The sequence below is a fragment of the Carettochelys insculpta genome, chromosome 8 (genome assembly GCF_033958435.1).
Source record: "Carettochelys insculpta isolate YL-2023 chromosome 8, ASM3395843v1, whole genome shotgun sequence".
Lineage (NCBI taxonomy): Eukaryota > Metazoa > Chordata > Testudines > Carettochelyidae > Carettochelys > Carettochelys insculpta.
The window spans coordinates 30,585,418-30,603,285 of NC_134144.1; the positions used below are offsets into that span (position 1 = coordinate 30,585,418).

Here is a 17,868-nt window from a genome sequence, read left to right on the forward strand (position 1 = left end):
TCTAAAAAAAGCTATTGTATTTTCCATGTTGGGAAAAAACACTGTGTGTAAAAAAAAAAAAATGTCTGTTTCTGCAGGTCAACAAGTGGTTAATGACTATGCCCATAAAATAGTAGTTAAAGAAGATGGAACACAGTCAATGATCATTGTCCATGCTAGGCCTGATGATTCAGGCGAATGGACTGTTGTTGCTCAGAACAGGGCAGGCAAAGCTACAGTCTCAGTGACCTTGACAGTGGAAGGTATTTACTCTGCTTATTTTGGAAAGAAGTCTATCATTAAAAAAAGTATAGAAGCAGCTGTTTCAGTTTCAGTGTGGAGTCACTTTTATCTTGTTCTTTCAGCTCAAGAACATTTAGTGAAACCATATTTTATAGAAAGGCTGAAGAATATGAGTGTTAAGGAAGGTGCTAAACTGAAAATGGCAGTGAAAGCTACTGGTAATCCTAATCCTGACATTGTGTGGTTGAAGAACAGTGATATCATTGTACCTCATAAATACCCAAAGATCATGTAAGTCCTTCCTAAAAAGATTATGCGTAAAAACAGTAAAGATAGCACTAAACTGGGTTCTGCAATGTACTAAATGCCCCCTAGTCTTTGCTGAGTGCTCTCAACTCCCAAAGCTAGATAAGAACTAGATAAGAATTAACATTACTCATAACAGAAATAAAGTGTCTGATCTCGTGGCCTTTAAAGACTGTGGGAGTGTTTCCACTGACTTCAATGAGGAGTGGATCTGGCCTAAAATACCTTATAAGCTCAGTCCTTCCTCTTGCCTGGTTCTGTACGTATATATTATGTTTCAGTAAAACAATCTCTATTAGCTTTCTGTATCTACAGTCCTTTAGTAGATGAAGTTTGCACTGATTTTAAGATCATTAAAGATTGCTACTTTGGGTTTATACAGTGCCGAGCACAATGAGGCCACATTCTTGTTTGGTCCTTAGGTACAGCAATGATCAACAGGATGAAGCATTATTTTTTGTTCCATCAGGAGTCTGCCTTCTAAGGGTTAAGGAATGGGACCTAATTGTGGAGGAGATGTCTTAGAAAATAATGTGTTTTGTCATATTTCAGAATTGAGGGCACTAAAGGAGAAGCTGCACTTAAGATTGAGTCCACTGTCAGGCATGATGCTGCATGGTACACTGCCACTGCTATCAATAAAGCTGGGCGTGACACAACCCGGTGCAAGGTAAATGTTGAAGTGGAATTTGCAGAACCTGAACCAGAAAGGAAGCTAATCATTCCAAGGGGAACATACAAAGCAAAGGAAATTGCAGCGCCTGAGCTTGAGCCTCTCCATTTGCGTTATGGTCAAGAGCAATGGGAGGAGGGAGACCTTTATGACAAAGAGAAACAACAAAAGCCATTCTTTAAGAAGAAACTCACCTCACTAAGGCTCAAGCGCTTTGGACCAGCTCATTTTGACTGCAGATTGACACCAATTGGTGACCCAACTATGGTGGTTGACTGGCTGCATGATGGCAAACCCCTGGAGGCAGCCAATCGACTCCGCATGATTAATGAATTTGGGTACTGCAGTCTGGATTATGGAGTAGCCTATCCTAGAGACAGTGGAGTGATCACATGCAGGGCAAGTAACAAATATGGTACTGACCACACATCAGCTACCCTTATCGTTAAAGATGAGAAAAGCCTAGTGGAAGAAACTCAGTTGCCAGAAGGCAGGAAGGGCCTGCAGCGAATTGAAGAGATGGAAAGAATGGCCCATGAGGGAGCCCTTGTTGGAGTGACAGAGGATCAGAAAGAGAAGCAAAAGCCAGAAATTGTTTTGGTCCCTGAGCCTGCAAGAGTTCTGGAGGGTGAAACTGCACGGTTCCGCTGCCGTGTCACTGGCTATCCACAGCCAAAAGTCAATTGGTATCTCAATGGACAACTCATTCGTAAAAGCAAAAGGTTTAGACTCCGCTATGATGGTATCTATTACCTGGACATTGTGGATTGCAAATCCTATGATACAGGTGAAGTGAAGGTTACTGCAGAAAATCCAGACGGAGTAACAGAACATAAAGTGAAACTTGAGATCCAGCAGAGGGAAGATTTCAGGTCTGTCCTTCGCCGGGCACCCGAACCTCGGCATGAACCAGCAGCAGTAGAACCTGGTAAACTTCTCTTTCAAGTACAAAAGGTGGACAAGCCAGCTGACACAACTACCAAAGAGGTGGTGAAGCTAAAACGGACTGAGAGAATCACTCATGAGAAACTACCAGAAGAGACAGAAGAGCTGCGCAGTAAATTCAAGCGTAGGACAGAGGAGGGCTATTATGAAGCCATTACTGCTGTGGAGCTTAAGTCTCGTAAAAAGGATGAATCATACGAAGAAATGCTTAAAAAGACAAAAGAGGAGCTTCTTCACTGGACCAAAGAGTTAACTGAGGAAGAAAAGAAAGCGCTTCTTGCTGAAGGTGAAGTCACAATTCCAGCTATTAAACCAGAGAGGCTTGAGCTTAGTCCAAGTATGGAGGCACCTAAGATACTTGAGCGAATTCACAGCCAGACAGTAGCTCAAGGTAATGATGCACATTTCCGTCTTAGAGTAGTAGGGAAACCAGACCCTGAATGCCAGTGGTTCAGAAATGGTGTACAGATTGAGAGATCTGATCGGATATATTGGTACTGGCCTGAAGATAATGTTTGTGAATTGGTACTCAGAGATGTAACAGCTGAGGACTCTGCCAGCATCATGGTGAAAGCTGTCAATATAGCTGGTGAAACGTCAAGCCACGCTTTCTTGCTTGTACAAGGTAATGTGTAAATCCACTTAATGTATCCTGTTTGTTAAAAAAAATGTGTTTGTCTTTATAGTCAACTGGTTGTCAACTTGTTATGTGTATGCATTTATTTATTTATTTAATTTTCAGCCAAACTGTTGATAAATTTCACGCAAAGTTTACAAGACGTTGTTGCTAAAGAGAGAGACTCCATGGCAACCTTTGAATGTGAAACCTCAGAACCGTTTGTCAAAGTGAAATGGTATAAAAATGGAATAGAAATTTTTTCTGGAGACAAGTATCGGATGCACTCTGACAGAAAAGGTCACTTTCTTTCGGTGCTAATGATTGACACGTCAGATGCTGAGGACTACAGCTGTGCATTGGTAGAAGATGAAACTGTAAAAACAACTGCTAAGCTTATTGTTGAAGGTAGGACTGAAAGCTTTATTGCCACTCAGTGTTTTTGTAGTTTAATCTTCCAGGAAGAAATCAGTTATCACCCATGAGTGAAGCAGCATGCATTTTGCTGTGTAGCACAATGCAGAAATGTTTATGCTTTGTTTATATTTTTAATGTAACATCAGATTCTAAAAATTATTTTATGTTTGCGGTTTAAAATAATATTTGATTTACATATAAGTTTGATTTTTAAACCCATCAGTTTTTGTCAGAAACGTTTCATAAAACTCCTTAAAATCATTTGAGTATATTTTTATTCTAATGCAGGTGCTGTTGTTGAGTTTGTTAAAGAACTTGAGGATATTGAAGTTCCAGAGTCCTTCAGTGGTGAGCTTGAATGTGAGATTTCCCCTGAAGATGTGGAGGGAAAATGGTACTGTGGTGATGTGGAGCTCACACCCAGTAGTAAATACATGATTACGTCCCGGCGTGGTCGTCAAATTCTCACTGTTAAAGATGTTAGTAAGGAAGACCAAGGAGAGTACAGCTTTATTGTAGATGGCAAAAAGACAAGCTGCAAACTGAAGATGAAGCGTAAGCCTTTCTAATCATGTACCTCTTCTTTCCCACAGCTTTGAGGAATTTTTTTATTGTTCTGAAGAGTAACTTATTTTTCTTTCATATTTCGTAGCCCGTCCTGTGACTATTCTTCAGGGACTTACTGATCAGAAAGTCTGTGAGGGTGATATTGTGCAACTTGAAGTTAAAGTCTCCCTAGAAAACATTGAAGGTGTTTGGATGAAGGATGGAACTGAAATTCAGCCAAATGACCGAATGCATGTTGTGCTGGACAAGCAATCACATATGTTGTTAATTGAAGATGTAACAATGGACGATAGTGGAAATTACTCCTTTCATGTTCCTAGTCTTCTTCTTTCAACCACTGGAAGAGTCTCTGTTTATAGTAAGTGACTATAATTCAGTCCAGTGTCTTTTCAAAGACATGAGTGGTCATTTGTTTCCTTTGTGTCTTCTTAAGCCAAGGTTTTTTAACATGAATATTTTGGTGACTTGCCAGGTGTGGACATAGTGGTGCCTCTAAAAGATGTTCACACTATTGAAGGAACAAAAGCTATCTTTGAATGTAAAGTTTCAGTCCCTGATGTGTCTTCATCCAAATGGTACCTAAATGATCAACAGATAAAGCCTGATGACCGTATACAAGCTGTCTGCAAAGGCACAAAACAGAGGCTAGTACTTGTCAGGACCCATGCTTCAGATGAAGGACACTACAAACTGATGGTTGGCAAAGTTGAAACCACTTGCAATCTCACAGTTGAAAGTAGGTATTCATTAAGGTGCACAGTTCTTAAACACTTCTTGCTAATACAATAAAGTGTTAGTGACTAAAATAATTTCTAATGAACTTTTTCACAGAAATTCAGATTATTAAAGGCCTTCAGGACATCACGTGCACTGAAACACAGAATGTATCCTTTGAGGTTGAGCTATCTCATGCATCTATTGATGTTTTATGGCACTTCAAAGATCAAGAGCTCAAGCCTAGTTCGAAATATAAAATTGAAGCACGTGGCAAATTATATAAATTGACAGTGGTGAACATGATGAAAGACGATGAAGGTGAATACACATTTTATGCAGGAGAAAAGAAAACATCTGGGAAACTTATTGTAGCAGGTCAGTATGTTTAAATCCCCAAAAATGTCTCACTTTGATTTAAAAAAAAATCGTTCCATGCAATAACTGATGTACATATCATGGCAATTTTCCTTTTGCTGTACTTTTCTCCACTATTTTCTTTTCTCTTTTTTTTGCTTTTGTTTTTGGAGGTTTGTCTCTTTTTCTGCATCTTATTTTTTCTGTCTTCTTCTTGACTTTGAATCAGCAGCGCTGTAGTGGTGGATGTTTCAAATGGTTTGCTAAATTGGGGATATAATGTAGAACAGTGCACAGAGCCTTCCATATGTTTGTGGCAATGAAGGCAGTATGTTTTCTTCAGAATCTGTGCAGCTGATGGGTTTCAGCAAGCCTGCATTTCAGCATAGGGGAAGTATAATCTAATGGAGACAGCTGAAACACTCAACAGATAACTCTTGCTTTTGCTTCCCAACAGGGGGTGCGATTGCAAAACCCCTCACTGATCTAACAGTGGCTGAATCCCAAGAAGCCATTTTTGAATGCGAGGTTGCAAATCCTGATTCTGAAGGCCAGTGGCTGAAGGACGGTAAACCATTATCTATGACGGATCACTTCCAAAGTGAATCAGATGGTTTGAAGAGGACGCTTAATATTCCAGTCACTAACCTAGATGATATGGGTGAATATACCTACAAAGTGGCATCCTCAAAAACGTCTGCCAAACTAAACGTTGAAGGTCTGTAATTCCATCCTGATATGATACATTTAAAGACATGAGTCAAAAGCCATTGAGGTCAATGTCCTTTGGTCAGGCCCTAAGACACAAAATAAAACTTAAGTTTTATATACATCATCTTAGAAACTGTCATTTGTGTTTAAAATGCATGATATCGGAGGCAGTAAATGGATACAATTTTGGATGCTGCATGTTAAAATTTAGCTTAATATTTTGACAAAAATATATTCAGTGTATGCTGTAAACCATTTAAAAAACAACTTTTACCAATTGTGCGCTGGCATTTTAAATATAGGAAAACTATGTTAATCATAGACATCAACAGCTGCTGGGAAACGTGGGTAGTTTCTGACGGTGGGGAATGTCTTGGGGCAGCTCTGGTGACTATGATTTGTGTATGAAGGGTATATCTTTGTATCCTAAAATAAGAGAGGACGGTAACATGTTTTGTAAAATAACAGTATTTAACTTGCTTTGTGTTTCAGTTTGCTTTATCGTCTTTGTTGATAATTCTTTCTCTAGCTGTGAAAATAAAGAAGACACTAAAGAACCTGACTGTAACAGAAACACAAGATGCAGTTTTTTCTGTGGAACTTACCCATCCTGATGTTAAAGGCGTTCAGTGGATCAAAAATGGCGTTGAACTTAAATCAGATGACAAATATGAGATTACAGTGAAGGAAACTGTTTACATGCTGAAAGTGAAAAATTGTGTCATCACTGATGAGTCCGTTTATAGTTTTAAGCTTGGACGGTTAAGCGCCAATGCCAGACTCCACGTTGAAAGTAAGTCAGTTTGTGATCATTTCAACAATTATTCTAGTGACTGATAAAAAGCGAAATCACATGTATATGAGTAAATGGTTTCAATTCTCTTCCTTAAGCTGTTAAGATAATCAAAAAGCCAAAGGATGTGACTGCATTGGAAAATGCCACTGTTTCCTTTGAACTGAGCGTGTCCCATGATACGGTACCAGTCAAATGGTTTCACAAGAATGTTGAGATTAAATCAAGTGACAAGAACAGAATGATCTCTCAAAGGAAGGTTCACAAGCTGATGTTGCAGAACATATCTCCCTCTGATGCTGGAGAATATACAGCTGTAATAGGGCAACTGGAGTGCAAAGCAAAACTGTTTGTGGAAAGTAAGTATTTCAGGCCAAACTAGCTCATATTGTTACAACTAGCCCTTACACAAGATGATCTGTTACTTTATACATTTCTAATTTCATAAACATAATCTGATATTTTCATTTCTTGTTTTTTTAACATAGCTGTACACATTACAAAGACCATGAAAAACATTGAGGTTCCTGAGACCAAAACTGCCTCCTTTCAGTGTGAAGTATCTCATTTCAATGTACCTGCTGTGTGGCTAAAAAATGGGGTAGAAATTGAAATGAGTGAAAAGTTTAAAATAGTGGTTCAGGGGAAACTCCATCAGCTCAATATCATGAACACAAGCAGTGAAGACTCTGCAGAATATACATTTGTCTGTGGGAATGACAGAGTCACTGCAACTCTGACAGTGAACCGTAAGTGAAAATAAAAATTAACCAAAGTGTTTTCTCTCTGCAAAATAATTATCATACTACAATATGATTAAGGGTTCTTTGTGTTTCATATAAAGGGAGACACACCCCATCATAGTGGTTAGAGCAGGAATATGACCAGGCCTGCAAACCTGGTGTGGATGGGGGTGGAGAAGGGCTCAGGGTGCTCTGGGTCATGCTGAGGGCTGCCTACCCTAGCCCTGCACCTTTCACCCAAAGACCTGCCCTTTCCATAGGCATGAAGCTGCCTCCCTACACCACCTCAGAGGCTCAATAAATCTAATGGTTCCTCTCAATATGACCATCAGGAGACATGGGTTAAAATTCTCAAAAGAAGGATCTAAGGAGCCTAAATCCCATTTTCGAAAGTGATGTAAACACTTTAGGACCTCAGATTCCCACTGACTTCTCTTCAGGCTTAGGCTTCTAAGTAGCAGGTCACATTTTGAAAATGGGATTTAGTCTCCTAAGTCATTTAAAACTTTTGAAAATGTTATTCCTAAATTTGATTCTTGAATCTTAGCTCTGACGCAGAACCTCTCTTTGACATTGCATGGATCATTTAAATGCTCAGTGTTACCATCTATAAAATGGGGCTATTCCAACCCCCCCTCCTGCCTTTGTAAAGCATTTGAGGTCCTTGAATGAAAGGCTATATCCAACTACAGAACAGTATTGTTGTTTTGGCATTTGGTTTTATTTTGTTTTGGTTTTTTTTGGGGGGTGCATGTTGTTTTGAGTTTAAAACTCTTTTTGTTCTAGAAAATAAAATTATTATCACTCAATATCTTTGCCCAGTGCAAAGTTTTATAAGTGTTCCTTACTGATTTCACAACAATATGTAATAAATACAGACAAAACAATAATTAAATAGTTGTAACTTTCAAACAAAATTCTAAAAAGGGCATTCTTTTTTAGATCATGTTGTGCTAAATGCAAGAAGCCCAGTTTCAATGAAAGGCATATTTTATAATATTCTGTGAAGCCAATGAAGGGTAGGGCTTTGGTCTAAATATAAGCTATTTTAAGGATTGTGAAGCAATTCAGGCTCCTTTTATGACATGTTTATAAATTGTGTGGCTGTTTCTTTTCTTTTAGCTATCTTGATTACGTCCATGCTGAAAGACATCAATGCTGAAGAGAAAGATACAATAACTTTTGAAGTAACTGTCAACTATGAAGGCATCACATATAAGTGGTTAAAGAACGGGGTGGAAATAAAATCAACTGACAGGTGCCAGATAAGAACTAAAAAGCTTACACATTCTCTTGCCATAAGGAATGTCCACTTTGGTGATGCTGCAGAATACAGTTTTGTTGCTGGAAAAGCTGTTTCTTCAGCCACTCTATATGTGGAAGGTATTTGTTTTTATAGCCTATATCTTTAACTAACTTAATGTCCCTTAATGTTTTCTGTGCTCATCGTATATCTGTGGTATTTTCCTAGCTCGTCACATTGAGTTTAGGAAGCACATTAAAGACATTAAGGTTGTAGAGAAGAAACGAGCCATATTTGAGTGTGAAATCTCAGAACCTGATGTTTCAGTGCAATGGATGAAGGATGGCCAAGAACTCCAGCTCAGTGACAGGTAATCTATTTTCTCCAAACCAAGACCCTAGCATTCTTTGTAGTTTTTCAGAAAAATAGTTCTGTTCCTTTCTTCTGTTGTTTTTAGAGTGAAAGTTCAGAGGGAGAGATTTGTCCATCGCCTCCTCATTCCTTCCACAAAGATGTCTGATGCTGGACAGTACACTGTAGTAGCAGGAGGAAACACATCCAGTGCTAACTTAGTTGTGGAAGGTCGTGATATCCGTATCAGAAGTGTTCAAAAAGATGTTCAGGTACCATATATGCGTAGTGAATACATTCTTGATAGCTCTGTTTTTTTTTACCATTTGAAGAAGCAATAGCTCATGAGTGGGGTGTACTGCAGTGGGATAAACTGTTGGGGATACTTCCTTTTCCCTCCCATCCCAAACAGCAATAGTTATGGGGTTGAGGCTACCCACCATGGTTTTTTTGGGTCACCTCCATCACCACTGTATAGACCTTCGGGATTCTGAAGGCCCATACTTCTCACTAGACATGTAACTTCTTCTCATTGAGCCAAATAGGACATGTGTCAGGGTGGGGCCAGGAGGGGAAAGGCATGAGTAAAAACAGGGCTGACAAAGTGGGAGCAGCTGAGGAGTAGGCTGCCCTAAATCAATTAGGGCCAGCTGATCCCACTCAGGGCTACCTTTATAAGCCCTTCTCCATGCAGGGCAAGGGGGGACGAGAGTTTGGAAGGCAAATGAGGTGAGGGAAGGAGACTGGGAGGAACACCAGAGACCACAAAAAAAGAAAGGAGCCTCAGCAACCCAGGGGGCTGAGCTACCCAACCCGTGGGGCCTGAAGCCCAACCAGAGACTGTGGGGGAACTGGTCAGCAGGAGGAGCCAAACAAAGGAAGGGACTTGTTGCCATGGCTACAATGAGCAGAGGGAGGTACCCAGAGGGAATTGGGGAAGTGGCCCAGGGAGAGGAGCTGCAGGGGCAAGGACAATGGGAGTCAGCCCTCGCTGGTAGCAGCCATCCAGGGTCCCTGGGCCGGAACCTGGAACGAGTGGGTGGGGACCGGGTTCCCCCCAGACCACCCCCTGCCCCAGCAAGGGTAACGGGGTTTGAATGGTGGGGCCAGTGGACTGATCAGAGGACCTGGGGGCCAGGAACGAGACTGAGCCTGCCACAGACATTAATAAGTAAGAGGAGGAGAGCACATCTGCAGCTCTCAAGCCTGAATCATTACTTTGAGTTGTTCCAATAAGTGGCAGGACATCTACACTAGAGAGTTTTGTAGACAAAATGCATTTTGTCAACAGAAACTGTTGACAAAAAAGAACACTGTGTAGCTGCTCCGGGGGGGACCCTTTTGTCAACCGAGCAGATCAGAAGATCAATCTGCTTTTATGTGTAGACACAATCTGTTGTCAGAAGTTTTGTTGGAACATGTCTTCTGACAGTAACTCCTGTAGACAGATGCTTCTAGTGTAGACATAGCCCTGTGTCCTGCCGCAGAGACATAACTCGGAGACTCCTGACTTTCCCCCTTGGTGTCTAATGAAGCAGGAGGGCTTTAAAAACAGGTGTTGTGTACAATGTTTATTCTACTTGATAAAAGGTCATTGAAAGACAACGAGCTGTGATTGAATTTGAAGTCAACGAAGATGATGTTGAGGCTCATTGGTATAAGGATGGTATTGAGATCAATTTCCAGATCGAGGAAAGATATCAATATACTGTGGAAAGAAGAATCCACAAGATGAGCATCACTGAAACAAGATACAGCGATGCTGGGGAATACACTTTTGTGGCAGGAAGAAACAGAAGCTCTATTATTGTCTATGTTAATGGTACGTAAACACGAAATTGTTGTAGCCATGTTTGGTGCCCAGGTATTAGCAAAACAGGGTAAGTGACGTAGTATCTTTTATGGAACTAAATTCTGTTAGTGAGACAGAGACATAAAGATTACCTAATCCACTTTCTGTCTCTGATGGTATGCATGGACATTTATTTTGTTCACCATTGCATTTCCTATCCTCTTATTTTCTGTGCCTCTTTGAAAATCTGTTGGAGTGAGAATACTATAAAAGGGGGATAACTTCACAGAGAGAGCCCTGGAAGAGTATGTGCTGCATCACTGCTTCTTGCCCACTCTTTCCATTGAAATGGATACCCAATTAAAATGTGATAGCCCTTTTTATATCTCTTTCAGTGGACTGACAGCCAACAATGCTCTCACTGCCAAGTAAAATAAATAAAGCAGTAGTCCCTTAACTTTAATATCTGAAACATTTAGTATCAGAGGGGTCAACCTAGCCGTGTTCCTAGATGTTTACAATTCCATCTTTCAAAAAATACTATACACTACATCAGATATTGATTCTGAAACATCCATATTGTTGTGTCATCTATATTCCAGCCCCAGTTCAGTATTCGTTACCCAAGAAAATTCCCCAATCAAGTGAGAAATATTAAACTGGATCCTCGGTCATTGGGAACTTTGCACAAATAAAAACTGTGGATTCTGACCAGTTGATTCTGTTATTTTGTTTGTCAGAGAAAGAAAGATGCATTAGTAAATTTTAAACAGTAAACAACACATGTTTAGATCCTTTTTTTTTGGTATCTACAGCTCCAGAGCCACCCCAGATTATTCACGAGCTTCAGCCTACCACTGTGGAATCTGGTAAACCGGCCCGCTTTTGTGCCATAATATCAGGTAGACCGCAACCCAAAATTTCCTGGTATAAAGATGAGCAGCAGCTTTCTCCAGGCTTTAAATGCAAGTTTCTTCATGACGCACAAGAATACACTCTATTGTTGATTGAGACTTTCCCGGAAGATGCAGCAGTTTACACATGTGAAGCAAAGAATGATTATGGAGTTGCTACTTCTTCAGCTTCTCTTTCAGTAGAAGGCAAGTTTCCCACATTCCTTCCAGTGTATTTGAAATGGATGATCAGCATTTTGTGAGGTGTGCTCTTCCATGTGGTCTAATCTTTTGGTCTCTTTCTTTAGTTCCAGAAGTTGTTTCTCCTGATCTAGAAGTGCCAGTGTATCCACCTACTCTTATAACACCACTTCGAGATGTTGTTACTTCTGAGGGACAGTCTGCTTGTTTTCAGTGCAGAGTTACAGGGACAGGTTAGTTTAATGAACTCGTATACAGTTTTTGTAACATCAGAAGTATTCACCTGATACTCAAAGCAAGTCCAATAGCATATGAGCTGTCCGTTACTTTCTCAGGATTGTCTAACTATCTGTTATATGTGTGGAGAATAACATTGGCTATATAACTGCTTAGTAGCTAGCAATTTAAAAAGCTATCTCAGCTGCCAGCAGGCATGGAATTTAAAAGTCATGGGCTCAGAAGTTCTTACATTTTTAATCAGACGTGAACTTTAATGATTTCCAGAGTAGTGATTGCTATATGAAGTTTAAAACTCAGTGCAGTGGAGATTTGAAGCTCTAACTGCAATGCTGAGGGAAACATAGTCCTATAAAGTCTCAAGTGGTATAGCCATGTTAGGTTGTAGCTTCACAAATAAATAAGCATGAACAATGAACAAAGCTTCTGGTGCCACCTACTGACACTCCATTTAAAAAAGACACAGGTAAAAATCTGTCCTGATATCTTTAATATTCCCAGGATGTACTGTTTTCTGACCACTCATGAAAATGTTAAGATAAACATATTACATGAAAATTAGCCTTTTTGTTTATTCTAGTATCAGACATGTTTTAAAACTTGTTACTTATTTGAAATAGACATTCCTTATACGAATTTACATTTTAGTTAAATAAAATATCATCTTATAACAAAAAGTTTTGTCTATGTCACCACAGCAGCTAGTTTACTGTTATTGGGGCTCATCTACACTAGCCTCCTCCTTCAAAGGGGGAATGTAAATGGGCTCAATCAGAGAATAGCAATGAGGTGCCATGCTGCATATGCAGCACCTCTTTAGCATAATTCCCACAACGTGAACTTCGCACTTGCTAACTTAGAAGCGGCAGCAAGCAGTTCCCTTACTCCCAAAACATTTTGATCTTCTCCGATTGGGCTCATTTTATATGCCCCCTTCGAAGGAGAGGGCTAATGTAGATGAGCTCTAGTATTAGTAGTAGTAGTAGTAGTAGTAAAATTAGAGAGTAGAACTACATAGTCTTGGGTACTATTCATCATCATCATCTACAGATAACTAGTACCTAATGTAAAACAGTATCAGAGGGGCAGCCAAGTTAGTCTGTATCTTCAAAAACAAGAAGTCCTGTGGCACCTTGCAGACTAAAGGATATTTTAGGGCATAAGCTTTTGTGGGCTTCTGATGAAGAGGTCTTTGCCCACAAAAGCTTATGCCCCAAAATATCTGTTAGTCTACACAGGACTTCTTCTTTCTATAAAACAGTATAAGATTCAGTACCTGTCCCAAAGAGTTTATCGTAAATTATAGGCAGATCAAACTTCTTATTTAAATCATGTTTGAGTTGTAGAAATGCAAAAATATGCATGAAATGAAAAGCAGCTCTTTTTTGCACTCATCACCAAAAAGTGAAATAATTGTATTGCAAAACATTGGAAAAAATCTGCTTCAGTGACAAAAATTGTCAGAGGGAGAAAAAGATTTCTAGTTAAGCACTGAATGTAGCAGTAACAAAATAAGTTTTCCCTCGTACATACTATCAGAAATGTAAAATAACCAGTAAGCTCCATGTCATTAAGCTACCCTCTTTGTACATTATCAAGGAATGTTCTACTTTTAAAAGCTGTGATAAAAGTGGTTTCTACTTTGTGCATTTTTAAAAATATTTACTTCTAACCTCTGTATCTTAATTTTACATTTCTTTTTTATTTTATTTGAGCAGATCTGAAAATCTCTTGGTATTGCAAAGATAAGGCTATCAAGCCATCCCGTTTCTTTAGAATGACTCATTTTGAAGACACTTGCCAACTGGAGATTGCAGAAGCCTATCCAGAAGATGAAGGAATTTATACCTTTGTTGCTAGTAATTCTGTAGGCCAAGTGACAAGTACTGCTAACTTGAAGTTGGAAGGTACAATATGCAATTAAAAAAAAAAAGAAATAATGTTTTAATTAGGTTATGTGACCATACTAATATTTATTAATATGTATATGTGAGTCACTGTTATGTCATGTCTTTTAATTCGATTAATCAGTATAATCTTACAATCTCCACAACATCCACTTGCGTCTCCAAGTCATAGGTTATGCACAGTGAAATTTGTTTCACAGTTTTTCAGTGTTTATTGCACTTCACCTTTCTATTCTCTTCATTAGCAGTGTCCAGCATGCACCAAACAAGGTTGAATCCTTATCTCTAACCAAAGTCTATTAAACAGATTTTTTACTGCATTAACAAGCCTTTGCCTTGTGAAGATCTCAAAAGAGTTATATTGACAAAATGTTTTCATTTAAGAAACATTAGGAAATCTTAAATAAGGCCAGGCTCTATATTTGTAAAAATTATTAAATAAATGTGCAATCATACATTTTAAACACAAATTTCAGAACAGAAACTGGTCTAAAGAGTTTATTATTTTAATCTTATGTGGTTCTTAGTGTTATTTGGCCAGAATTTTTTTTTTTTTTGCAACAGGATTTATAATCTAGGGAATTAGTGGTTGATATTTTAAAATTGCCAGGTGAAAAAGAAAAAGAAATTATGAGCGAGAGAAATTTGATTATAGTGTAGGGCAAGAAATTAAAAATTGGCATGCTTCTTTTCAGGATTTAAAAAGGTTGAAGAAGTTACATCAAAGTCCCAATGGCATGTTACTTCATCAGTTTCACTTAAGAAGGAGCCTGTTGGCCAAAGGCCCACCTTTATCCAGCCTATTTCAAGCTGCAGTGTATGCAGCGGGGAAACAGTCAGATTTCAAGCAAGGGTGTCTGGTATGCCAAAACCAGAAATCCAGTGGTTTCATAACCAACAGCTAATGTTGCCAACAAAAGATATAGTTTTCCATTTTGATGAGTCTACAGGCACAGCTATGCTGATAATAGTAGATGCTTATTTAGAGCACGCTGGCCAATACTCTTGCAAAGCAGGAAATAGTGCTGGAGAAGCAACTTGCACAGCTACACTTACAGTGACTGCCGAAGGTAAAACCCCATTTTTGTTCCAAGGGATTCAGTTTGTTGTATACCACACCATTACTAATTGCCTCCTTTCCTCTTTTCACATCTTTTACTTAGTAGCTAGTTCACTAATGTTGGTAGTATTAGCTATAACCTATAAGCCACTATCATTTCTTCTACTTTATAAATGTCATACAATTTAATATCTCACAAAACTGTGTCCTATACATAGAAAATGTAGACATTTTACTAAACTAAACAAGTACACACTTTTGACCAGACAGCTGGTGACAGTCATATCATTATCTTATATACTCTACACTGGGGTGTAAAATTTAACAGAAAATCTGTCCTTAAAGAGTATTGTAACAGATTATTTGCTATTGGACTGGACAGCTTCAATGAAAAGAAGAGATGAATATCAATGGTGTATCAATTGCATGAGTATAAGTTACTTTTCATTCATCCACATGAATGATTTTTTTTTTTTTTGTGTCAAGAGCATAATGCATCTGGCATGCTGGATTTTCCCATGAAGATATCTTTCATTCTTAGTTTCCATTTTATTTTGTTCTTAAGTTGGACCATTAAACTACTTTAGATGTTAATATTGTTATTTTTTTGTTACTTGATTACACAGTGCAAGCCATAGATAGGCAAAGTTCTGGGAAAGATGTAAAAGAGTCTCTCCAGTCACAGGCAATATCAGAACTTCATATTGCTTCCCCTTTCGCAAAGGAGGAGACCAAAGCTTATAAAAAAGATATTAAGACAGTGCAAGAACCATCGTACCAGCTTGGTGTGGAGGTTTCGGAAACTGTATCAGAAAGTTTAACTGTGAAAGCTACATCAGTGAAAGAAACAGAAAACTTCAGTGCAACAGTCCTTTCACAAACATCACAAAGTACAATGAAAATGTCTACAGCTGTTCAGGAAAAGGGAGAAGCAGTCCCAAATATTCTCCTGAAACTCCGCGATCAAACTGTGAAATGTGGTGAAACCGCACAGTTCATCTGTGCTTTAGAGAGTGAACACTTTCTAGAGGTTCTGTGGACCCATGAAGGTGAAAAGATAAATGAATCCAAACGAGTGAAGCTATCGCAAAATGGAAGTGTCTTGATACTCACAATTATAAATGTCCAACCGTTAGATCAAGGACTGTACAGATGCACTGTACGTAATGATCATGGACAGACGACAACTGCTGCTGTACTAACAGTAGAAGGTGGTTATTTAATTTTTAACATTATGCCTTACCTCATTTCAACCTAATCTCTCTGCGTATAGCTTACTCACATTGCCTAACATTAGTATTTAATTTGGAAAGCTATAGTTTAATTTTTTTCACATTTCAGACTCTATTCATAAAAGACATTTGCAAAACCAGGCAGAGCATTTTATAGCCCACTTGAGAAATGTATCATGGCTGTTCCCAGCAAGTTACAGCCAAATAGAATTTGTACTCCTCAGTTTATCAGTGCAGTCCATTAATATGCAGTGAGACATTGCTGTGGTGAGGAACGTCCACCTGGAACAAAGTGAAGAATGGGATAGAAGGAAGCCATTTAATTTTGCAAGTTATGCAGGTTTCTGAACTTAGACTTTGAGTTCTTTTTTAAAAAAGAAAAGGGGGAGAATGTTTGAAGAGCAAATTAACCCAGAGTCTAGGCTATTCCAGCTTGTACAAGGCCATATTCTGCGGATAGCTTAATTCTACCATAAGATGCCCAAAACGGCAACATATTTGCAACAATTCATGTTTTAAGCAGTTGATTTACATATTTTCTTCTAGCACTCTAAACACAAGTCTGTTTTTTTTTTACTCCCAAACACATTCATTCATTGTCCTCAGTGCTACTAAATCTTTGCTTGTCTATTGGATCTAGGAATCTCTCTTTCCCAAGACTACATTAATGACCAATATAGTCTTCCTTCACATCTATGGTGTAGGGGAGTTGGTTGGATTTCCCCTTTGCCATGTCTCCAGTGCAGTAAAGCATGAGCAGGTTCTGCTTACATAATAAAATCTCTGGGGTACAGACATCAATTTCCTTGACTCCTGTAGATCTAGAATTGGCCTCTTGTCCATTTGCCACTGCTCACCTAAGACAATGTGATAGCTGCTTTTGGCCGTGTCTACACTAGCCCCAAACTTCAAAATGGCCATTTCGAAGTTTACTAATGAAGCGCTGAAATACATGTTCAGCGCCTCATTAGCATGCGGGCAGCCACGGCACTTCGAAATTGATGCAACTCGCTGCCGCGCGGCTCGTCCCAACAGGGCTCCTTTTCGAAAAGACCCCGCCTACTTCAAAGTCCCCTTATTCCTGTGAGCAGATGGCCATTTACATTTACATGGCCATTTCGAAGTTTGGGGCTAGTGTAGACATAGCCTTTGTGAGCTAAGATACAGCTCCAACAGCAGTATGAACATGAATATACAACTGTCTCGTATTGTTCTGGGAAGTCATTTGCAATGTGCCTTTCATCTGGCTCTCACACATTGTTTAAGACCTTTCTTTGCCATCAGTCTACATCTAGTGATGTCTCTACATGATCTTCTGCAGTTATCTTCAACTTTCAAAGGAATTGGTTTTGATTAAAATTGGGGCTGTCAATTACAAGTGATTAATGCAAAACAAATTAACAAAAGTAAAAACTCCTAACTAATGACAGTTCTCATTTCACTGTTGAGAATAGAATACCAATTTAAATTTATTTATTATAAATATTTTGATGTTTTTCTACCTTTTAAAATATACTGTTTTCAATTACAATACCAAATGCAAAGTACACAGTGCATACAATGTTATTTTATTATAAATATTTGCACTGTGAAAAAGGTAAACTAATTAATAGCGTTTTTCAGTTCTCCTCATTCAAACACTGTAGTGCAAACTCTTCATCTTGAAAATGCCATTTACAAATGTAGTATTTTTTTCATACAACTGTACTTGGAAACAAAACAATGTGAAATCTCAGAGCCCACAAATCCTCTCAGTCCTACATTTTGTTCAGCCAATCACGACAACAAGATTTTTTTACATTTATGGGAGATAATTCTACCCTTTTCTAATTTATATTGTGACCTGAAAGGGAGAACAGGTGTTTCACACATCACCGTTGTAGAGAAC

General features: G+C 38.8%; 1 protein-coding gene across 4 annotated transcripts in view; it reads left to right on the plus strand.

Annotated features, from left to right (window-relative positions):
• Positions 1–17,868, plus strand: part of TTN (titin) — a 330,648-nt gene that overhangs the window by 40,073 nt on the left and 272,707 nt on the right. For 2 of the 4 annotated variants that reach the window (XM_075000777.1, XM_075000778.1), the window contains exons 25-44: positions 78–242; positions 345–513; positions 1,081–2,771; positions 2,889–3,170; positions 3,468–3,734; positions 3,832–4,104; positions 4,219–4,482; positions 4,578–4,838; positions 5,275–5,535; positions 6,058–6,321; positions 6,420–6,680; positions 6,810–7,070; positions 8,187–8,447; positions 8,536–8,677; positions 8,765–8,930; positions 10,249–10,480; positions 11,266–11,550; positions 11,652–11,777; positions 13,500–13,688; positions 15,375–15,959. In XM_075000777.1, the coding sequence (XP_074856878.1) occupies positions 78–242; positions 345–513; positions 1,081–2,771; positions 2,889–3,170; positions 3,468–3,734; positions 3,832–4,104; positions 4,219–4,482; positions 4,578–4,838; positions 5,275–5,535; positions 6,058–6,321; positions 6,420–6,680; positions 6,810–7,070; positions 8,187–8,447; positions 8,536–8,677; positions 8,765–8,930; positions 10,249–10,480; positions 11,266–11,550; positions 11,652–11,777; positions 13,500–13,688; positions 15,375–15,959 (6,405 nt within the window). The remainder of the gene's footprint in view (positions 1–77; positions 243–344; positions 514–1,080; positions 2,772–2,888; positions 3,171–3,467; positions 3,735–3,831; positions 4,105–4,218; positions 4,483–4,577; positions 4,839–5,274; positions 5,536–6,057; positions 6,322–6,419; positions 6,681–6,809; positions 7,071–8,186; positions 8,448–8,535; positions 8,678–8,764; positions 8,931–10,248; positions 10,481–11,265; positions 11,551–11,651; positions 11,778–13,499; positions 13,689–15,374; positions 15,960–17,868) is intronic. The other 2 variants (XM_075000779.1, XM_075000780.1) reach the window with 1 other exon arrangement.